The following is a 25,153-nucleotide window of genomic DNA, read 5'->3' as shown; positions in this document are numbered from 1 at the left end:
AAAAAATCAATCAAATTGTAGAATGTATATTCAGTGAGAATTTTTTTGTGGGGAGATAGATTTATATGTATTGCAGACTGAAATTCTAATTTGACAGGAATTAAACAGGAGATTCCAGATGTACAGATGTTTAAAGAATATTAGAAAGCTGTTTCCAGATACTTCTCCTTAATGGAAAATGACCAAGAAAGATTAAACATAATAGAAAGACATACCATGTGTAAGCTTATACTCGGGAATCTTGCCATTATATACATGTTTCCTAGGTGATGATCCCTGGTTCCTAGTGAAAGGGGGTTGTGAGGAACCTTTGTGTTTTATAACAAAATAGCTCACATAAACCTGATTTCTCCAATGAGGTGAAGATGAGTTAGAGGAGAGTTCTGAAAATATTAAATGAATTTAGCATTAGCATTTACTATGATTCTATGTTCAGAGCTCTGTACTAGGAAAGAAAGGACAATACTTTTTGCAGGAAAAGCAGAATAACAAAATTTTTTTAGACTTTTGAATATTTTAACATCCCTGTGTATTTTTATCTAAAAAAAGGACAAAATCCTATGGCTCTTTTTTTTTTTTAACCATTTACTGAAAATATTTATGGGAAAATGAAAAAAAAAGACTTCCAGTAAGATTGAAGTGAATTAAGTTTATGAAGCATTTTATTTTTAATTGAATTTTTATATCTTACCAATAAAGAAAAATTTGATGAGATTTTCCAATCTTTCTTAAAAAAAGAGAGAGAATAATTTTTCCCAACAGCATTCTTTGTACTGTATATATTGGGACAGAGGGCAGTGAATAAGATTTATTTATAGAGAATTTCTATGACCTTTATCCAGTTTATAGATTTAGTTTGAGAGGCAATTAAAGTCAATAATGATAACAGTTAGCATTTATGTAGTGCTTTTAAGTTTACAAAGCTCTTTGTAAATATTATTCTTATTTTACTCTCACAACATTATTATTCTATTTCTTCATATTATAGTTCTTGTTTTGCAATTGAAGAGAGGCAAACAGAAACTTAATGGTCTGCCCAGGGTCACATAGCCAATAAGAATATGAGTCCAAATTTGAACTCATCTTCTTAAGTCTAGGCCCAGTGGATAGAATACTAGTGATACCTAGCTACCAAATATACCCATCATTTCCCTTTTAAAGAAATACTGCTAATGTATCTGGGAGTAAACATCTCTATTCTACTATGTATGTTTTCCATGAGAAGGATATTTAAAATACCATTTGCATAGAATTAAATGACAAACTAAATCTATCACTTACCTGAAAAGTGAATCAATCATTCTCTTTGAAGGCAGTCTCCAGAGAATCCTTGGCCATGGATCCCCTGAAGCACTACAGTTTAGGCGCAGAGTGCCACCATAAGTAATATCTGTCTTATGAGGGGAGCTCCCAGTTATCTTGGCATTGGCAGAAGTCTTTTGCACGTTGAGCTGAACTGTTCTCCTGGCTGCCCCAACCATGTTAGCTGCCACACATTCGTAGTTTCCACTGTCTTTGGGAGAGATGTTACGGATGTAAAGTGTCCCATTTGGGAAGACAAACAAATTCCCATTGATAAATTGGGAAGGACGGATTTGAGTGCCATCAAAGATCACCCAGCGAATACTAGGGAGAGGAGCTGCTTTGGCAGTGCAATGAATATGAATGCTGAGCCCAGGAGGAAGTGAGATATTTTCCTGCCTCTCTTGATGAATAATGGGAGGTAGAGCTACTACATGTAGACGGATAGCCAGGCTATCTGCTCCAGCAGCATTGCTTGCTATGCATTTGTAAACTCCTCTGTCTGAAAAAGTAGCCTCCTTAATAGTTAGGGTACGGTTCTCATGAAGCATAATTCTGGACTCAGCAGTTGAAACACTCCTCCATACTTTTCTATCTGGAAAAATCCAAGAAATTTGTGGGGGTGGTGTTCCTTTGGCCAGGCATTCCATTGCAATTGTGTCTCCAAGGTAAACTGTGACATCCTGATAGTGGGAAGCTAATATTTGGGGCTGCTGAGCTGTTACTGATAATGTGACAATCATTTTGTCTACACCATGAAGGTTCTTTGCAGTGCACATGTATTGACCACGATCTTGGAGCTGGACATTCCTAATAATGAATGTACCATTTTTTAAGACTTCAAACCGTTGTGTCTTTGTGTTAGGTGTCATAAGGGCTCCTGGAAGGTAATTTAAAAAAAAGAAAGAAAAGAAGAAAATCACCAAATGATAAAAAGATTTCCATTAAAATAACTACAAGTTATTGCCCAATCTGCTTCATTCTTCCCATAGGAATATGCTATTCATATAGTGTTTTGGCTTTACAAAGAAATATCCTTTCAAAACTACCTGAGGTAAATAGTGAAATATTATTAGCCTCATTTTACAAGTGAGTAAACCTAATTTCAGAGAATTTGATTTAGGTGATTTGTCTACAACATGTAGCTAGTAAAATACTTGATGATGGCAATGGTTTGCTTTAATAGTTGGAATTAGTGTCTTAATTTAGATTTTTCACTAGATTCTACTACCTTTCTTCAAAAAGACTGAAGCAAAATGGCCTCCCTAGATCCAGAACACTGGGTTTAAATTCAGAGAATGTAGGGCCAAATCCTACCCTTACTGAAAATGCTTAATACCTTTGGGAGACATCTCCCTGGGTTTTAATTTCTTCATCTGGAAACTGATGAAAATATTGCTTCCCTTATTTATCTCATGAGGTAAAATGAAAATAGGGCTAGAGAGGGTTTGCAGTACTGGAATAAACTCTTATTGCCTCTTGAGAGGAAACTGTTAAATTTCTAATTTATAAATTTAAAAAGTGAGCATTTATGTTTCAGAAATTGGTAAATGCTATATACCAGGGCTGAAACTGTTATTTTGTTAATTGTCAAAATCAGGAATGAGAAATTTAGGATGAGAGGATAAAATCCAATGGCAACCTATAAACTCAGAATTTTTCTTTTTCTATTTTGAAATACATTAAAAATATTATTTTAAAATTGTAAAAATCATTGTTAGTTGTAGATCATACAAAAACAAGAAGTAGTAGGATTTGGCATGTAAACTATAGTTATGATCCCTGGTCTAGACTTAAGAAAGTGATAGAGAAAATGTTGATAATGCAGATTAAACTTACAAGTGTGTCATAAGTATATTTAATTTTAGGAGTACTGGTTGTCAAATGTTTAGTAATATATCCTTGGTTTGACTAGATAATTTATAATCTCCCTGGTAGCTCTATAAACTATGATCCTTTGTAGAAGAGAGAAAATTCTAGTGCCAGACTATTATGCCTTTCTATTTATTTTCTTCTCTTTGAATTGTGAGATATGGGAATTGTGAACGAATCCAGCCATTCTGGAGAGCAATCTGGAATTATGCCCAAAAAGTTATCAAACTGTGCATACCCTTTGATCCAGCAGTGTTTCTATTGGGCTTATACCCCAAAGAGATACTAAAGAAGGGAAAGGGACCTGTATGTGCCAAAATGTTTGTAGCAGCCCTGTTTGTAGTGGCTAGAAAATGGAAAATGAATGGATGCCCATCAATTGGAGAATGGCTGGGTAAATTGTGGTATATGAATGTTATGGAATATTATTGCTCTGTAAGGAATGACCAGCAGGATGAATACAGAGAGGCTTGGAGAGACCTACATGGACTGATGCTAAGTGAATTGAGCAGAACCAGGAGATCATTATACACTTCGACAACGATATTGTATGAGGATGTATTCTGATGGAAGTGGATTTCTCTGACAAAGAGACTTAACTGAGTTTCATTGGATAAATGATGGACAGAAACAGCTACACCCAAAGAAGGAATACTGGGAAATGAATGTGAACTATTTGATTTTTGATTTTCTTCCCGAGTTATTTTTACCTTCTGAATCCAATTCTCCCTGTGCAGCGGGAGAACTGTTCGGTTCTGCAAATATGTATTGTATCTAGGATATACTGCAACATATTTAACATATATAGGACTGGTTGCCATCTTGGGGGGGGGAGGAGGGAGGAAGGGGAAAAAACGAAACATAAGTGATTGCAAGGGATAATGCTGTGTAAAAATTATCCTGGCATGGATTCTGTCAATACAAAGTTATTATTAAATAAAATTAAATTAAAAAAAAAGAATTGTGAGATATGCCTTTGTTCAAGACAAAGATACTTATGATAAATAACAGATTTTGCACAGGCAACAATCACAGGGCATCTTTACATCAAAGACCTATTATTTTATCAATGTTGGATATAGATTTAGATTTCATCCATCTATAATTTAGAAAGTAAGTCGAAGTTGTCACTCGTCTAGTATTAAAAACAGAATTTAAATTCTTCCTAACTCCACATTCATCATGCTATCCAGCAAAACATTTTGTTTCCTAATAGTAGAAATGGCTCAACAAAGTTGGTCTGTAAGTTCCAAAGCAATAGCCACTTACCACTGTATAAGTCTGTTTTATATGAAGATGAAGAGGCTATCCCTCTTCTCTCTTTGAATGGTAGGGATGAAAGGGTAATGGTAAAAATTATTCTCATTGGAAATCCAGATTGAACAAGATAATGGTGGGTTAAAGGTACTCCTTGTCCCTACAGTGAAATGATGTATAATTAGGTTTGCCACTGATCAAAAATGCCCATGGGGTAGCTGAAAAAACACTATTACAGTAGATAGAACTAGTCCAAAAAAAGGAACTTTGGAGAGTACAAATGAAAGGAAGAATATTTTAATGATTAATCTAATAATGGATTCAATGGAATTAAGATCCGACTTCTGACACTTCCTACCTGTGTGACCCTGGCCAACCTATTTGTTTCAGATCCTCCTCTGCAAAAAAAAAAAAAAAAGCTGGAAAAGCAAATAACAACCACTCCAGTTATCTTTGCCAAGAAAATATCAAAACATAGTTATGAAGAGTCAGACACAATTGAATAACTATGCATGTGTATTGTATTCACACATATACTACTATGAAAACAGAATCAAATCTTTCAACCAATGTGAAATATAAAATGTTCAAGCATTAGCCTCTATAATTCAGTTGAAGTGAGGAGTAATTCAAATAATCAAATATTCACTTCTCACCAGATTTCCCCCAAAACCTTTCATTAAACCCTCCCATTTCACCTTTTTTCCCCTTGTTCACTCAGATGATGGCCTAACACCTCATTTACAGATAAAATTGTCATTTTACACTGCCTACCTCTTTATTGCTTCTCCTTTCTCAAACTCCTTATATTGTTCCCTATTCTTTCCATTTTCTCCTAGTGCCAAATAATGAATTGATCTTTTTTATTGCCATTGCCAACCTTTCTTCTTGTTCAGTTGAGCAGATTAAACCTTTAATCATTTCCCCTCTTTCACAAAATTTTAGCCAGTTTCTATATATTTTCTAATACCTCCAAACATTCCTTAAAAAACAAACAAAACTTCGCTAGACCTTTTAATCTCTAAGATATATCATATTCTCTATCCCCACTTTAGCCACATTCCTGGGTTGGGAAGGGACAGTGTGGGGAGAGAGAACTATCTACACTTCTTGCCTCTACTTCTCCATTAACTTATTGATTGAACCTTTGCAGTTCAGTTTTTGAACTCATCACTTGATAATTGCTCTTTCCAGTGCTGTCAAAATTCTCTTAATTCCCAAACTAGAGGTCTTACTTTTTATTCATCATGCTTCTTAATTTATTTACCACATTTGGAACTGTTGTCATTCTTTTCTATAAGAACTCTCTCTTTGCTACATTACTTAAACTTGGTTTTCTTTCTATCTAAATATTCAGCTTTCTCTGCTCCACAGCCTGGTTCTCAACCTATGTCTTCAGCCTCATTGAAAATTGAAAATTTCCCTCCCTGACTCTGTGATCTACACAGACCTCTCTGCTCTTCAGATAGGACACCTCATCTTATGTATTTATAACTATGTATTAACTATTCCTCATGCAATATTATACATTCTTACTTGCCTTTGATTTATAGAATCCTTCCCTTTCAAGATTGCCTCAAGGACCAGATCCACATGAAGTCTCTGATCCTCTCAATGGTTAATGTTCTTCCTCCAAGACTACCTTATTTCTACTAACCTGTATGTCATATTTATTTTTATTTTTGTATGTGTGCTCTCTCCTCTTAGAATGTAACATCTTTGAAAGTAAGATTCATTCCATTTTTTATATATGTATCCCCAGTGCATAGCACATAGTAGGGCACTTAACTTGTTGATTGAATTGCACAATGAACAAGGTCTTTCTCATTTTCAAAAGGAGTAATATTTTCCCAATAATAAAACATTTATATGTTTCTGTTGTGTCTTGATTTTATATTACTGAATAAACACACTGTAGGCACTTCTAAGTTCTGAAATAAAAAGTTGAGGCTTAATTTTGACACCATTTTCTTTATATGAAGAGAGCCTTTCACCTCATGGGGTACTTTTGCCAACAATCTAATATTCCATTGACCAGATATCCCATCTACTCATTCAGATTATAATTAATCTACACTTGGGTAGATATTTTTCATGAGTTTCTTTGGCCAAGAATGTTAATCACCTAATATCCTACCTTCTACTAATAAGTCTATCTACATGTAGTTAGGCTGAATCTTAATTGAGGGAAACACAATTCATTAGTGAACTTGTTCTTATAGGACAATAGGATCTAGCAAGATTCCACATTAAATGAATGGTTTGGGATAAAAGTCCTGACTCTGATTTTGGCTATTTGTGTGACTGAGCAATTAAAGCCTTCTGAGGCCTTAGTTTCTTCAGTTTTAAAATTAGCAAAAGATTCTAATATCTGACCTCTATGTTCCTTTTCTTCTCCCATTCTACAAGTCTTGCTTTTGGCATATTGTTGAAGAACAGTCATTTCTATGTTGCAATGACACATAGGAATAAGATTTTCATAGAAGAGATTTCACAAAACTAAGTAGAAAGAAGGGATTCCTCCAGAATAGTCCTAGTATTAAGTGATTATTTATCCAAAGTATTCTTGGTAAAGCAAGTTTTTTTTTTCCCCAAGATGACACTAATTTTCTTCTCCTGAGTCCCCAGACTTGTGGAATGCCTAGAAAGTGAGTTACCTGATGTCAATCTAACCTAATTATTTTCTTATCTGAAAAGATCTGGGAATTTTTTGTTTCTATAGGATCATTCCTAATCAGTTCCCCCTTGGGCTTCATCCATCATTAGATATGATTGAACTGAAATACTTAAATATCTTACCTGTAGAAACCTTTGTCCAAGTAACAAAAGGCTTGGGCTCTCCAATTGTATCACACGGAAGGATAACATCTGTTTCAGCAATGATGGATAAGGTGTGAGGGGACTTGGTAATGATATGGGGCTTCTCTCCAAGTGCCCAGAAACTAGGAGCAGGAGGTCCTCCACTGAATGTAATTTTAGAATTACTATGATGGACATTTCTGTAGGAATGAATGGTAGATGCTGTATGAGGAATGGTCCTCCGAGTAGGAAACACCGGAGTATTTTTTAAATTAATCAAAGATGGTGATCTAGTACTAGTACTGTGGAATATTGAAGGTGCTCCAGGAATACCTAGGACATTGTGGATGGTACCTTGTGTTGTAATCTGGCTGTGCAGGTCTGGTGTTATTTGTTTCTTTCTCGTACTCAATGAAACAGGCAGAACAGTTGCCGGCAGCTTAGGTGTGACTCCTACTTGTGTGAATGTAGGAGTCCTATTAAACAGAAAAGGTAATCTTCCATTTGCAGTGTAGGGGATTCTGGGATTGGGCATGTTTGTAGCTGAGCTTTTTTGTTCAGGAATGTAATTATTTCCAAACACTTTGGTGTTGGCATTAAATTGGTTGGTTCCTGAATGACTGGATGTACTAGGTATGAGTGGATTTGGCTTTGGCAATGGAATGGTCATTGTGGTTGTTGCTATTGTTGTCATTCCAGGGAGTCTTTTTTCTGGACTATTTTGTGAAGGGTATGATGTTATCTCTGGTTTGTTAGTAAAATGAAGAGGTGATTGCAAAGTTATAAAATGTTGAGATGAGCCTTGTTTTGTTACATGTGGTGGCCTTACAGTCACTCTTGGCAATTCATACTTTTCAGGAACATTGGCTGGTTGCTGGTGGAAGGCAGGCATCCTCCCTGGATGAGACAGGTGATCTGAACCTTGAAACAAATGATTGTTGGAACTGCTGCCCTGTATTTCATGTTTGGAAAGTAAATTAATTCTATTTTGGTTAAAACTGGGTGTGGGGAATTCATTGGAACTGAAACTTAACTTTGTTTTCTGATCATCTATTTCAGATGTTTTGCTTTCTGGGACCCCTACATGATTAAATATGATATTTTCTTTGGACTCCATCAATAATTGGGTGGATATATTAGAAGTGCTTGAAAAGAGTAATGATGGCAATGTTGTAGATTCTATAAATGGTACCAAAGCAACTGGAGATGACATCTGTTCCATTGGAGATGAAGATGGTGAAATTATGAATGTCGTGTCCTTAGATGGTTTAGGTGTGAAAACTTTATTGTCTAATTTTATTATAGAATGTGTAACAGTTGATGCAGTCTTCCTAAGATCTTGTCCAATAGAACTTTCTTGGGCAGTAATTTCTTCATGACTTGAAGAATAGTCTTTTTTTCTACTTGAGGGAACAGAGGAGGTATATTTTTCTTCCTGTCGAGATTGATCAGGGGCTTCAGTTAGTGTCGTAGATTTGGGGAATAAATCTAATCTTTGTGATTCTTTGAAAACTGGTGAATCTTTACTAGCATCCTGAGAGCTAGTTTTAGGAACATTTGGATATACTACTGGGGAATGTGTGGTTTGAAATATCCTTTTAGGTACCCAACTTGATGTACCTAAAGACTCCAAATCAATGGATTCTTTTTGAAATTTTGTGACCTCTGAGGGAACTGAATCAGAAGGTAACACACTACTAGGGAATAATTCACTGGGGAATACACTTCTGGTTAAATAGATATCACTATCTGTGACCCCATGATCACTTTTAATTTCTACATTTTTTGAATCTACATCAAACAAATTCTTATATGTGTGTGAAGTTGTTTCTAGTACTGGATGGTAGGATAAATGTATTTCTGTAGCAGAAGGAGCTGTAGTAGTATATTCTTTTGGTCTCTGCTTATGTGAGGCCTCAGTGGTCAAAGAAGCAGTAGCAAAAAGACCTACAGTTTGGATAGTGGCTGTCATAGGTATAATGAGTTTATTTGTGGGATCAATGGTTATTTCTTTTTCAGTATCAAAAGAAGCTACTGTGGTTGTTGTGAACTGATTTAATTTTGGTCTCTTTGGAAATTTTCTACGTGATATTCCCTTTGTAACTGTCTCTACATATTTCTTCTTTTCTAACTGTATTGGAGGAGTAGTTTTGTTTTCAGCCCAAGGAGGAGAAACAACCAAAATATCTACTTTGTTTGCAATCTTTGGTTCAGTTACAAGAATTCTTGGACTAAATGATGTCTCTGCTGGAGCAAAAGTAGTTGGGAGAATTGGCTTTTTCCGATGAAGTTTGTGAAGTCTTAATCTTTTTCTCCCATTAGGCCTCCTTCTGGGATGCTGTGTTATTGCTGAGACAGAGAGAGTGTTCTTTGTATAGGCAGTTGTAATAGTTGCTGTTGTGTAAAGGTTTTCATCAGCAGTAGTAATAATCTGCTTTGGCTCCAGAAGGGGAACAACAGTACTTACTATGTTACTTGGGAATTCAGATACTGTGGTAGATATAGCCTCTTGTCGAGTCCTCTCAGAAATTCTGTTGCTCATAGGCATTTTTTCCAGTTTTTCTTCTTCTTGAGTTGTCTCAAATTCTTCATCAATATCCTGATGAATTGAGGAACTATCATGAGTATCTGCTCCATTGCCAATTCTTTGAGTTTTCTTGTTTTTTACCTGTGGATGTTGACTTGTTGGGATATTATGGTCCCCAGAAAGTAGGTCTTCAAATGGCAAAGCTGGAGGATCTAAACTATTTGAGCCAATCTTTGGGATATCAACATCATTGACTCCAGCTGAGTGACCTGGAATGAACTGAATGGATGGGGCATCTTCACTATGTCCTTTGTTGAGCTGTGAATCTGTTTTCAAGTCTGGGTAAAGGTATGTCACAGTTTCAGATTGTGCCGAGATAATGGTGTCCAATGGCAGCTCACCCTGATTTGTTATAGAACCTGCTGTGAAATCACTATCATCTACTGTAGACCAATTTTCTGTTGTTTTCTCATTGATTGGGTCCTCAGAGAAAATATTCAGAGATGGTGTAGAATAAGTTGACTTAGAAGGTAAAGAGGTTGTTATTATGGATTCAGTCCTTATAGAGGGAGTTTCTGCAACATATGGAGGTTTGGGAGTTCCCAGAGTCCCATAAGTTATTGGTTCTTCCAAATGTGTATGAGTTATTTTTGATTCTGTAAGAAATATTTTGGAATCACTTTCATCAGTACTTGCTGAAGAAATTGTGACTGAAACTAGTTCATCTTCACTGAAGAGAGATTCAGATGCTGAGGATTCTTCTGTATTAGGTGTCTGCACAACATGTTTTAAGGGAGGGCTGCTAATAGGAGAAGGAAGTGTAGCCTTTTGTCTCACAGGTGGAGCCACTGTGGTTTTAATGACAGAATCAGTATGAGGCACTGCTGTACTTTTGGGAAGATTTTTTCCACGTACTTTGGCCAAAATGTCTGCCCAATGTTGTGGATTAATCTGTTTGTTTGCCATGTTAATTCTTCTCCGTGATTCAAACACTCTCCGGCCTTCTGCAATATTACTTTCCGGGGCTCTTTCTAAATCTTTCCAATGCTTCATTTTCCTCCTGCCCTTTTTATTTTTTTTGTTCTGTGTCCTAGAGAGAGCATCATTCCTTGGCTTACTAGATACTTCTTGGTCTTTTGGAGTAAGCATTTGCCTGGTAGAATAATCAGATTCTTCTATACCTGAACCCCCTTCATCCTCTATCACATTGTCTCTTATTTTGGAAGCAGTCTTAGAATTTGGGCGTTTTCTTAGTTGGGCTCTTTTTGATGACTTGTTCGCTCCTTTCTTATTTACTGTCACCTTAACAATAAAATGGTCCACTCCTTGTTGATTGATAGCTATACATTTGTAGTAGCCACTATCACTGTTTTGCCCACTAGGGATGAATAAAGTTCCATTTTCTAACATATAGGCATGTGTTGAGTTAGACAATCCATTCAATATCTGTTTATTTGGTAGGAGCCAGCTAAGCTCAGCATCAGGTATTGCTAAGGCATTACAGGGCAACATGATTGGTTCCTCAGGATTTTTTTCAATTGTTACCATGTGTCTTTTGGTTGTCTGGATGATAGGAAGTTGGACAGAAACTCTATATACCATTCTGTCCATTTCATCCCTCACTTGAGCAATGCATTGGTACAAACCAGAGTCAGAACGACCTACAGATTTTATGATGAGCTGACCACTGCTTAGGACAGAAAATCTGCTTTCTTCATGAGCAAATGGAGCTTTCAACATGGAGCCATCAGGAAGCACCCATAGGAGAACTGGACTTTCTGAGGCTTTCACATTGCAGCTCAATTGGCAGATGGACCCTTCAACCACAGTTTGAGCTGTTTTCACTTTTTCACCTTGCTCAATCATTACCCAGGTTTTGCTCTTCTGCTGCCTCAGGTCTTTGATTGGGATTATTTGTGAAAACTGGGTATATAATGATAGTAGTACTTTTTTGGCAGTACTTTGGCGTCGATTAAGCTGAATATCTATAATTGGTTGCATCACCCATGATGGCTCAGCAAGAATTTGGGCTTTCACCCCTGTATAGTAGAGGGCATCATCATTTGTGTCTTGTCTATATTGGTAACTGACTTTGGGGTCTTTGCTAAGCATGACTTCCCGTTGTAATGTTACTGGAACCTCACTATAATAAGCTATCAATTTCCATAACTTCTCATAATTTTCTCGATTCATTGGGCATTGTAATTCCAAGGCAATGGTAGCATTAATATCAATTTCCTGTGGATCACTTTGGTTTAGTTGAATTTTTGAAACATCTGTTGGCTTCTTGATTTCACAAGCTAAGTCCACTGTATTTCCATGCTCATCAGTCATATTTAAAGTGATGTTCCAGGGAGAAAATTGAATCTCTTCCAGAGAGAGTGCGCTGTCCTCCTCTTCCTCTTCATCTTCACCCTCCTCCTCATTGCTGCTGCTACTGAAGTTCTGTTTAAGAGGAGATTGTATGATAGGCTTCATGCAAAGAATGTCTTTCAAATTGTGAATCTCCTGCTTGTTCAGCTGCTTGGGGCTGGAACACATGGAACACAGCTGTCCGCCTTCATATGCTTTGTCCTTTTTACATTTCAAAATCCCTAAAATTAAGCAATTGAATCAATTTAATGAATAAAATTAGGATAACCAATTTACTGTACTAAAGAATAAAGATTTAGTACTAAAATCACAAAAAAAACTAAGACCTTCCAGGCGATTTAAAACCTGATTATAACCAATCCAGTATGAATAATAATTCATATATTAATTTATTTTGCAAATCACTTTCTGCATTACAACCCTATAAAGTAATCCAAATATTTATTTCTCTATTTTACAGATTGAGGGAAATGAATCTCTAAATAGTTACCTATGAGAATATGCCTAGTGAGTGTCTAAAGTAGGATTCAGAACAATGATGTCCTAATTTCAAGTCCAGCTTACTATCCCCTACCCAAACAGCATGTCACATTGTTTCTAAGACTTTCAGTAGAGGAATCTTCTTCATTTTGGTGGCTACACATAACTTAAAATAAATCTGTGATATATTAGAAAGTGTTACATAGGGCATGCATAAGAATTATATACATTGAAAAGGCATAAATAGGAACTCACATTGATGAGATCATGGATCTAATGAAGGATTAAAGAAATAATGCATTGAACTTTATGAGAGACAAGATTAGATTATAAATATCATTGAAATAGACAATTTTTAAAGATGTTTTCATCAGGAAAATTCTTTGGCTTCCTTTATCATGTCCATTTTAGCTATTTATGGAAAAGGATGGCTATCTATGAAAAGATTATTTATAAAAAAAACAGAACTGAAAAATGTGGATAATCTTAAACAAAATTTTGTTAATATTCCAACTTCTGCCTTTGCTAAATCTTAAGTAGAACAGTCACAAAACTGACAGTAGACTTTTTTTTCTTATTTTCTTTTCCACTTTATAGAATAGATACTAATGAGCAGTGAAGAGTCTAAAAGATAGGGATCTAGGTGACAAGGGAGATTGCATAATGTCCAAGTGAAATGATGATTCCTGCTAAAATATAGTCAAAGGATGTATATTTTGAGGCATCAGCTATAACTGAAATAATAATTGGGGCAGTTAGGCAATTAGGATTGTTCTTACAGACCAATAGTTAATGTCAATTAATTTCAACAAGCATTTATTAAATGCTTAGTGTATCCAAGACACTATGATAGCTATCATGAACAGAAAAACAAAAATAAAATACTCCTGATTTCAGTGTGTGTGTGTGTGTGTGTGTGTGTGTGTGTGTGTAAAAGTTAGGAAATTAAGAAAGTTAAAGAGAGAGGGCGCAAAGCCCTCTAGGAAAATTAAGGTCAGACAAACACTTGCAACCAATAACTACAGCCAATTTTTAGTGGCTATTGCAAGGAATAGAATTTTATCCATAACATTTATATAACTAGTTAGTGATATCACGAGGGTCTACTATATTTCCAAACATAGTATAGCATTGCTCATTTAAACAAGTATAAGCAAGAATATTTATTAATCAAAATAGCAAACAGGCTAATAAGTCATTATAAGTATGGAATCAATATATTGCATTTGCTTGCAAAAACTGTAATGTAAAAAACCATAGAATATTTTGTTATGTGTAAATGGCCATATTAGAGGTCACTATTTTTCAGGTCAACTAAATAAATGTATGAATGAAGAAATAATAATTATATTAACAAAAAATAGGTAATGGGGAAGAACATGATCACTTGGGCAATTTAAAACTTGAATCTTCTTTAGGTAAATGATACCTAAAGAAAAAGCTGTCTAACTAGCAAAATAAATGCACTAATATATCTCTAACAAAAAGGATTGAATCAGGTGATTCTAGGTTCCTTATCAGGCAATTACCTATGAGTTTAAGATCAGCTAGTTATGCACTCAGTTTCTGAAGGGAAGCAGGTACATGCTGGTACAAAAAACCAAGATAGCTGCACAAATTATTTCAATCTGATAGAGCCATCAGCAAAACTTTTGGTATGAAATATGCCACATTTAACTTTTTTCTTTTAGTTATTTTTCATATTAAATAATCTGGAAAGTTAGATAATTCCATTGACATCATAAATGGAAAATTAAATCATACTATAATGTAAAATGATGAAGATTTCACCCACCCAGATTAAGAACTGAGATATACTCCCTAGATTTTTCCATATTCTACCTTTTTATACTGTCTTGCCTCTGAGGTCCTTGAAGTCTGTGTCATTTTCATCTTTGTAGTATCATGTATGTGGTAAATGCTTTAAAATGTTTGCTGATTTTAATTGACTTGGATGTCATAGTACAACATGGTATATAATTGATGAACTGTTGGACTTGAAATCAGGAAAAACTGGGTAAGAATTCTGCCTTAGCTACTAGTAATTTTGTAATCCAGGTTAAGCAATTTCACCTCACAGCCCCAGTTTCCTTATCTGCAAAATAGGGATAATAATAACAACTGTAGGACTTACCTCAAAGAGTTGAGAAGATCAAATGAGGTACTGTATTTGAATCACTTTTCAATTTTCAAAACAATATATTGCAAATTCCTTCTGGATATTTATAATAGTCTAAACTCTAATTTCCTTCAGAATCAGGGTGATAATACTTAATCACATTAGAATTAATTAAATATTACCATTTTTATTTCAAAAGTGATCTTGTATTTAAAATACATTCATTATTTGACAGGAGCACAAAATTCGACTAACCCATTACAATGATGCACAAATACTCATCTAGGCTTAGTTTTCAATAAAGTCATTCCCTTAAGACAAAGTAGTCTTAAATTTTTCCTCAAAAATGGAGTTTTTTGAAGTTGAAAACCAGAAAGATACTCTATCTATGACCTTCCATCTGTGCTATTATAAACTCAAAGATACACATATACCCTAACTTTGCAAAAAAAATTGCTTAGCATTCTTACTTTCCATGCTACCTTTCTCCTGTCATGAGATTTGTTGTACATTTCTTCCTACCTAGCATCTTATATAGTTCTTTAAAGTTCTATAAAGTTCTTATAAAGTTCTTTAAACTCATCTCTGCATTTTTCTAGTTTTGAGAGTCTTACTATTTGGCAGTCAAGAATTTAATTTAAATCACAAAATTGAAAAATTAGAAAGCACTTTTGTTAGAACTTCTGCTCATTATAGAGCATGCATATTTTGTTTCAGAAGTCAGTCCTTTTGATTTGGGGAAAAAATTTAAAATTCTAATATATATTCTCTAAATTCAACTATTTTCCAGTCACAGATCTACCCCTCCAAATAAAAACTTTCCCTTCTTCCCTGAGGTGCCAGGCTCTCATAAAGTGTTTTCCTCATATTCCCCAGAACCAGACCTCTACTCCAATTCTGACCATTTCCACATATCATCTTTTACTGTACATTCAAGCTTCCTTTATGTATTATCTTCATCTATTAGCATGTAAGCTATTTGAAGGATGAGATTTCTTTGCATGCTTTATTTATATCTACAGAGTGTAGTATAATTTAATAAATGTTTCCTTTATCTATCTCATATTGAGCAGAAATGCATCTCCCTTTCAACTTACATCCCTGCTACCTTTATCCTTTGAAGCAAAACAAAATTAGTCCTGCCCTAAATAAATAAATAAAAGCACATTTTATACTTCTCTTATGTCCTTATCCTGTATTTTTTTACATCTAAGTTTTGAAGTGCCACAGAAACTGGTGTGTTCCCATTCATCAGAAATCTTTAATCAAATGTATGTTATAAAAATATTCTTTTTCAGGTTAGAGTTGTACTAGACACACAAGTTCTTCTAAATCTGAAATTTTGAGTTTCAGTGACTCATTCCCCTATTAGATTGTTCAGTGGCATAGCAGCCATGTTTTGATAAAACTTTTAAAAAATCTATACCTAATTAAAAAGATATGAATAGCAGATAAATTTAATTAGTGCTCACTGAGTTGGCTTTATATTTTTATGGCAACTCTTCAAATTTTGATGATGTCACTATTATCCCTCCTACTTTCTAATATCTCATCTCCAAACTTTACCATTTTCTTCTACTATTCCTCATATAACATTATTTTCAGTTTAGTCATCATTCTAGTCATCCCTTTCTGAATTAAATTTAATTTAACAATATGTCACATAACATGCATTGTCCCAAACTGACAAAACTCTGTTTCCATATATGCAAAGTTGCATTTTAAAATTATGCATGTGTTTATGGATATATATATATATATATCCATAAACACATGGATTGTATATGTGCATTGTGAGTATACATATACGTGTATATGTACATATATGCACGAGTATGTTTTCTTCAAGTATGGATGGGAAAGCTCAACTTCTGTGTGTGAACCTTGAATTTCTTTTGTAGATATCTAGACAATATAATTTGAATTCTGTAATATCTTAACAGCAGGCAAAATATAACCCTGCCTATAGAAGGCACAAAAATTGTCTGTTCATTCTAATCAAATAATAGCACGAGGAGTAGATTTTAATAAATGTTGGCTAAATAATATTGAAGTCTTACCTTTAGATCCAGCATTCCATTCAAGGAGCCATTTTAATCCACAGTCACAAGACCATGGATTTCCATGGAGGTAAAGATTTTCCAGAAGTGGCATGTTTGAGAGCATTCCAACAGGCAGAGTTCTGATGACATTTTCAGATAAGTAAAGGTGTCTTATTGTAGAGAGTCTAAAATAATCCAGAAAGGCAAATGTGGAAAATGTGCTAGGATGAAGCTGATGAAGCAAGTTTCCTTCTAAATGGAGTAACCTCAAGGAAGTTAAACCATTAAAGGCTTGTGGATGGATGAATTCAATCTTATTGTGATCAATGTGTAGTCTCATTAAACTTGAAAGCCCCTGAAGGGTTTGTGCTGTTATGACTCTCAACTTATTGTAACTGAACTTGAAGACCTACAATGACAGGAAAGAACATTATTGTTCATATTTAAATATAACTGAAAAGAATAAGGAACAAGAACAAAGAATGATAAAAAATTATATTGTACTTCCTCTTTAAATATCAAGAAATAATAATTTTATTGATCATTTAAGAAATCTACCTTTTTTCTGTCCTTGATAATGGATTTGCATAAGCTGTAATTAGTGATGTTCATAAATTTCAAGTTTTACCTGAAGTGAGATTAAATCCTTTAACGCTCCATTAGGTATGCTTGGGATGTCATTGCCATGAATCATGAGCAGCTCCAGTTTGGTAAGGCCTGCAAATGAGTTTTCTGATATGGACTGTATGCTATTAAATCTGGAGAATAAAGAAACAATACATTGTTAGAATGCATATATGAAAGATACAACCAGTCTGCTTGTCCAGGTGCAAGTTAACTAGCTGGTAATTTAAAGTTATATTGGCTCAGATCCTAAAGAACACCAATCTACCTTTGTTTCAATGAAATGCAGGGTCCAAAAGCTAAATGAAGCATTTTTTATGAGGTTACATTCAGTTAGAGGCCAGTTAGTGGAATTTTTGCTTTAACATTTACCAATTCAATTAGCAGTCATTATTTTTTGTTGCTGTTTTATTTTTTAAATAAAAAGCAATAAATATGACTAGCAATTTTGATAGCTACTGATCCTTATGTTTCCTCATCAAAATGTTTCTTAGAAGTGGTAGCAATGAATGGCATCTGACCAATTCTAATTAGGGGAAAGATTGCCAAAAGAAACCATTAGAAGCACCATAGTACTACCTTTCAAGTAATTGTATACAGACACCAGAAATAGAGATTAAAGTAACAACCCTGCAAAATCTCATTTCACAATGCCTCACAGGTACCCTTATCAAAGATTGTTGTCATTGACACCTACAAAAGTTCAGAATCTGCAAATATATTTGCCACCAATATTTTCTTAGACTAGAAAACCCATTTCATTTTCTATTCCCACTTCTAAAAACTTTAAGGATTCAATCATTAAAGACTCATTTTTGAAATGAATGAGTCAGAGATTGGGAACAATGTATAACAATTTAGGGTATGGAAATGCCAAACTAGTCTTCTTCAACAAAACGTATTTTGAAAATATTACAGATTTGTTTTAAATCAACAGACTAATTTTTTTTTTTTTTTGCATTTTACTTCATAGAGCCATTTGGCTAAGAAAAGATAAGTGGTGACTGGCTAAATATTGAGACTCCAGGGTGGGTGGGGGCAGTATATATTATATGTGTGTGTGTGTGTGTGTGTGTGTGTGTGTGTGTATGTGTTTGTGTATGTATGTATATATGTATGTATGGATATGTATGTATATTTATGCACTTGTGTATATAAAGAAAGAGGAGAAAGAAGACAGAGACAACAGACACATAGAATTTATAGCTAGATACTAGGATCCTCAAAGTTTTGTTTACAACTCACCCTATTTTCCTAGAAGCAGATGTACTTAGTGGTAGACTATTAACTTTTAATCAATAGTATTTTTCCTTATAGTCAACTTTAGAAAAAAAACTGCTAGCTATAAAATTTTGAATACAGGAAAGGTAATCTCCAATGGCAAAATCATTCCCTGTTATAATTTCAAAAATTTTGGAGGATAACTTTAATATTCACATTATACCATCTTACCAAAAGAAAAAAAAAGATGGTATTATTATAATACATAAATAGACCAGATTTTGATATATTCCTTTCTTAATTATCTCAACCTAAAACTTTTCTTTAAAAAAGCAAGAATATTACATATTAATAGAGAATAATAGAATAAATATGAATATATGTGAATTTCATATATACTACAATCATAACCATATATAGGATTCATGTGTGTGCAATGCATGTCCAAGCCTCCATTTTTAGCATATTTCACATGCTGGCCTTGAATGTTTTCTATTCACTAAATCTCTATTCCCATAATGAATTTATATTGAATTTTCCTGACTCTTATGCAGAGGGAAAGAATTGGTTCAGTGAGAACTAAATCCATGCCAAATAAGTATTAATATTTGTAGAATCATTGAATGTTGGAGATGGAAGAGACTTTAAAAATCTTCTAGTCTACTTCCCACTGTTTTCAGTTTAAGCAACTGAAGTCCTGTTAGAACATATAGTCAGTTGTAGATACAGAATCATAGGATCAAAGATTTAGAGTTGAATGAGAGCTTAATAGCCACTGAGTCCAACCCCTTCATTTTACAGGTAAAAGAACTGAAGCACCTAGAGGTTGTGAGTTGCCTAAATCACAAGCAAATATCTGAAATAGATTTGAACACAAATCTTCCTGACACCAAGTCTAATACATGATCTCTTGACTGTTAGTTTAATAGGCTGGGACTAAAACTATGTGCAGAGTATAAACCAAGGTAGCTAGTAGTAAAGGATTGCTGCTGGTTATGAAAAGACTAATTCTGCTCACTAAGCTCCAATTTGAATCTGAATGAGTTGAACATGGAGACAATGAAATAAATTCCTTTGATAAAGTCTCAGTTAGGATAACCTTATGTACAAATATCAAACATATTCTTAGAAATCTATTTTCTGTATTTCTGTGATGATCTCATTTAACTCAGAAACATGGGATATAAATGTTTGTCCATGAATCTCTTGAAAGAGTAGTTGACAAGTATTGTCACAGGTTATTTCTATATGAAGCCACAGAAGCAGATGTTCTAGATTTCTTCAAAGGATTATATTTTTGATTCACAATTGTTATAAGACAACTATTTTCTGCCTACTGAACAACTCCTCCCTGTTAGGTAATGACTGGTGAAAGCCTTACGATCTGACTTTTTCAATATATGATTCACAAAGTTATATTTTATTCTGGTGAGAGGAGTAATGAATATTTTTAGGGGAATCTGGATCAATGATTTTACTGTGAAAGGGAGATGCTTCTAAAGAAATTCCCTTTACCAGTGCAGAAAGGCCACTTTCCTACAATATATAAACTTGGGAATGCCTAAAGCTACTGAGAAGTGAAATGCTTTGCCCAGAATTAGAGTTTGACTCTGAATGAGATAGGATCTGAACTTAGGCTATTGCATTTCAAAAGTTACCCTATCTTGCTGCCTCTAAAGATTTATTTAAATAATGTCACCTACTTGATGAATTCAAATCCATAGATTCCTAGTATTTGTCTTAGGATGATCTTGTGTTATGTATCTATTCTGCAATATGGAGATAATGTAAGATCCAGGAAATCAATAAACCATATATGAGTTTGCATGAAACTTAACTGGATGAAGCCCAGACAAGGTAATTAAGCCACTAAGAAGCCAATCTTCCCCAGACCCCTCAAAATGTCATCATCTAAATTATATTTTTTCATTGTAAGCTCAATAATATTTCTATAGGTTGAAGAATAACCAAACTTGACAACTATAACATCCTGTTCTAAAATCTATTATAGATAATAGACTAATAATATAGACTAATGTCTATAACAATTTATAACTCAAATGAAAGCAATAGATTACCCTGTAACACATTTTTCTTTGCAAAGCTAAATAAACTCAAGCATATTGAATATAGCACTATACAACACAAAACTAGCATGCTGGATTTGAAGTCAGAGGAGCATAGTTCACATCTTGGTTCTGCCAATAACTACCTTTGCCATCTTAAACAAATCACTTAATCTCTCCAAGTCTTAGTCTCCTTATCTCTAAAGTGAAGAAATTAGATTCAATAGCCTCCAAGTTCTGTTCCAAATCTAATACCAATGACTATATAAGATCATATTAATAGGATCACAGGGTTATAGAGAAGTTTCTTTTGGGGATGACATCATAGATATGTAGGATTTTTCTTTAAAATCAAGGCCTTTCTATGGGCAATTTAAAGAGTATGACAAAAGAAGATAGGATATCATAACCCAGAAAAATGATGAATGAACATATGGAAACAGAAAGAGGAGCAAAGTTAGAAACAAAAGAGGGGGAGACAGTATGGAGTGGTTAATTTAGGGCTCATGTGGATGTCAGAATACCTAAGTTCACCATTTACTAGCCATTTTATCCATAAGAAGTTGCTTAACATGTTAGATACTGTTTGTTGTTGTTGTCTAATTGTTTCAGTTATATCTGTATCTTTGTTACCGCATTTTAAGTTTTCTTGGCAAAAATATAGAATGGTTTGCCATTTCCTTCTCCACTTCTTTTTAAAAAATTTTTACTTATGAGGAAACTGGGGCAAACATGGTTAATTGACTTGCCTCAGATCGCAAGACTATTAAGTTCTGAGTGTAGATTTGAACTCAGTTTTTCCTGACTCCAGGACTCATGGTCTGTCCACTGAGCCATCTAGATTCTGTTTACTCCCCTCATTTGTAAAGTCATAAGTGTTTAAGACAAGTGAATTATCTTAGGAAGATTTTGAAGGTCACTTGGCAGGATAAGATACCTGGCAGTGAGGTTATTTCTCAAACTAAACTGCCAAGCTTTCAAATTATATTGCAGAGACCACAATTTCATTGGGCTGGCCACATTATTCAAATGCCAAATGTATGCTTGCCAAAAAAATTATTTTATGGAGAATTCACACAGGGAAAGCATTCACAAGATGGTCAGAAAAAAGCAAGACAAGGACAACTCAAGGTATCTTTTAAGTACTTTAGAACTGATTATATGATAGGAGAGACATTGACATAGTCCAGCATGGAGTGCTCTCATCAGAGAAGATGCTGTGCTTGATGAGCAAAGCAGAATTTAATTAGCCCCAAGGAAATGTGAGAGGTTCAAAATAAGAGAAACCACTCTAAATGTTCAAAAGGACTATTTATGTCCAACCTGTGGCAGAGGATTCAGAGCTTATATTGGTCTGATCAGCCACAGTTAGACACACTGTAACTTGACTCTGACATAGTGGTGTCATTTTGCCCTCTTTGAGAATGAAAGACAACTAACCAAGTACTTTCCAGATCTCTTCTGCCTCAGATACTTTAAGATCCTGTAAGGAGATATTATGCAGAAAGATACTGATTGCTTTTTAAAAATACAGCTTTTAAAATAACTAATCAATCTGATTTGGAATTTTCAAGAAAGCTGAATTGTGGAAATATATTATTACCTTATTATGCCCATTAAGTTCATTTCCCCTTTTCTTCCTGAAAAAGTCATTCTAGGAATTATAAACTTCACAAGAACAGAGAATATACTTGAAGCCCTATTTGTAAATTATATGAGCATAAGTTATGTGGGAATTAAAATTAAAGGGATTTTTTAAAACTTATTTTTTGAGGTGGGGAGAGGAGAAGACTTGATCTATGATTTCATCCATGGAGGAATTCTCAGTGATAAAACTCTCTCTACTGATTCAGATAGGCACTTGCTCTGCCAAAGTTTCCTAAGAGAACCGAGAAATTACTTGACTTTGCCCAAAATCACACAGGTAGCATGTAGCAGAGTCAGGAATTACACATAGATTTTCATTATTCCAAGATCAATTTTCTAACGATCCAATCAAATATGCCTCTAGGAATATAATTTAATAGACTATCAATAATTTATATTACTGCCTTTTTTCATTACTATCCAAATATGTAGTAGACAGTTTTTTGCTATACAAATTGCCAAGTTTTGTTTTTAAAATAAAGTATTTTAAAGGCATGCATAATTCTTGACTATTTAGTCATTATTATATCTTTTAAGTATGTGCTTAATCATACATCATATAGTAAGACAGTATGCTATACTGGAAAAAGCTTTGAATTTTGAGCCAGTAGAATCAGTATAGGAAGTGACACCTAAGAATAACCATGTGACTAGAAATAAAATATAGGGCTGTTAGGTGATGAGTAGTGCTGATCTTAGAGTCAGAAAGACTTCTGAATATTTATTGCCCTGAATTAAATCTAGCCTCATACACTTACTGACTGTGTGACCCTGGGCAAGTTATTTAATTCTATTTTTACATCTGTAAAATGAGGGGGAGAAGGAAAAAAACGTACTTGGTAAAACCTTAGTCAAGAAAACCCAAATGGGGCCACAAAGATTTGGACACAACTGAACAATAACAAAATGAGTAAATTGCTTAACTTCTTAAAGAGTTTATTTATAAATCTCTAAAATAACATTTTCCCTACCTTTTTATCAAATGTAAATTAGGTGTAATGTGGTACATGTTTTCTTATTATAACAACAGAAATACCATGAAGAAATTGTTATAACTTGCAAGCCAAATTTCTCTGTTGGTCTATTAGACATGTATGTCTTTCCAAAGCAAGGACCTCACTGTATCAAAAGATAGAGGTTATTTTAAAAATCATCTTAGGCCCTCATTACACATGAAATGAAACTGAGGATCATTGATCTGACACATATAGGACTCAACCTCATGTGTTATGATAATAAAATGTTCTTTCCATTACAAGATACCTCCTCACTAGTTTCAGTTACATGGAGAGAGAATTAAAGAGACAACATAGACAATAATTGTTCCAGAAGACATGATATTTTAAAGAAACCATATTAGAAAGAAATGTTTGAAATGCAATACATAATGCTATACTGGAGTAGAGAATACACTTTTAGTATGAATTTTAGTATAGCGCTTGCCAGAAATATTTAGTTCAATTCCTGTAGTCTGCCTCTCCTTCATCTACTTTCTTCTGTCAGTATATGAACCTGTTTTGAAGAACTATTAATTTTTGGTAATCCACATTCTGACCTCCAACAAGGAGAGGACCAAGGATTTCAATAGGCAACACAGATATACAAGCCAGAGTAAGTAACCCTTATTCATGAGGATAATGGCTCAATAAGGGAGTATGTTCATTTGCTTTGGCTTGGAAGACAATGCAGTTTAAGGGAAAGAGGACTGGGATCAGTCATGGGATCAGGATTGTGATTCCCTCTGAGTTGTGATTTCCTGAAAGGCTGAATCAGATAACATCCCAAACTTCTTCCAACATTCAGTCCATGATCCCTTTGAATATGCAAGAATGAGACATATTGTGGCAGCTAGGTGGTGCAGTGGATAGCATGCCAATCCTGAAGTCAGGAGGACCTAAATTCAAATCTATGTCAGATGCTTAACACTTCCTAGCTGTGTGACCCTGAGGGCATGTCACTTAACCCCAATTGCCTCAGCAAAAAAAAAAAAAAAAAAAAAAAAAAAGAATGAGGCATGTTAAGAATAACCTTGATCACTCCTACGTAGTTTTCCAGAAACTATTTTTCAATAAGAACAAGAGAGCTGAAGAAGTTTCCAAGTTGAGTGATAGATTAGAAGATATGCTGAAATTCTAGAAAGATAAAAATTGAATAAAACACAATATGTAAGTAAGGGAGGGTAGGTTTTCTCTTTTCTTGATGTATAAAAAATATATTGTTTAGGACTGGCAAAACAATGTTGTCTACAAAAAAAAATTAAAGTTCGAAATGCATACGTTATTATTTATGCAGCGCTTAAGAAATTCTAGAAATCTGTAAAAAGGGGGCCAGTCTGGCAGACAATAATCCCCCTTTTTTCCTTTTCTACATTTGGGAAATGTAGTTATGGGAAACTCTTCCAGATCATCTTGTGTAGAAACAGGAGATCTCTCATTATAAACTGATTGGGTATATTGTATAACAGCTGTGTAGTAATATGATCTTTCCTCAGTATCTTGCCAACAACTTAAGCTTCCTCTTGAATGTTCTAAAGCTTTTCCAAACTACTAAAAAGACAACTCAGATTCTAAGTTTTGTATGCAGTAAACATCTATCTCTCCTTTCCTTTACTTTGTCACATTCCACAATTTTCCTCTTTGGAAGTATTTCTCCTCTCAAAATAATATTATTGTAATTAAACACAATCATGCTAGAATAGCATTATAGTATTCCCTTTTTTTAAACAAAATTATAGAACTAGTAGCAATGCATTTTGAGGCCTTTCATTTTTTAAATTAAATGTTTACATTTTTACAATATTAACAAATAGGATTTTTAAAAAAAA

General features: G+C 34.3%; 1 protein-coding gene across 1 annotated transcript in view; it reads right to left on the bottom strand.

The window, feature by feature from the left end:
• The window catches only part of MXRA5 (matrix remodeling associated 5), a 34,844-nt gene that overhangs the window by 8,016 nt on the left and 1,675 nt on the right, over positions 1-25,153 (bottom strand). Inside the window, exons 2-5 of the mRNA XM_051984574.1 lie at positions 17,400-17,529; positions 16,790-17,180; positions 7,231-12,351; positions 1,282-2,182 (exon numbers count right to left, since the gene is read on the bottom strand). Coding sequence (XP_051840534.1) covers positions 1,282-2,182; positions 7,231-12,351; positions 16,790-17,180; positions 17,400-17,529 — 6,543 coding nt within the window. The remainder of the gene's footprint in view (positions 1-1,281; positions 2,183-7,230; positions 12,352-16,789; positions 17,181-17,399; positions 17,530-25,153) is intronic.

Source organism: Antechinus flavipes, chromosome 3, assembly GCF_016432865.1.
Source record: "Antechinus flavipes isolate AdamAnt ecotype Samford, QLD, Australia chromosome 3, AdamAnt_v2, whole genome shotgun sequence".
Taxonomy (NCBI): domain Eukaryota; kingdom Metazoa; phylum Chordata; class Mammalia; order Dasyuromorphia; family Dasyuridae; genus Antechinus; species Antechinus flavipes.
This window is presented reverse-complemented; position numbering and strand designations above follow the sequence as displayed.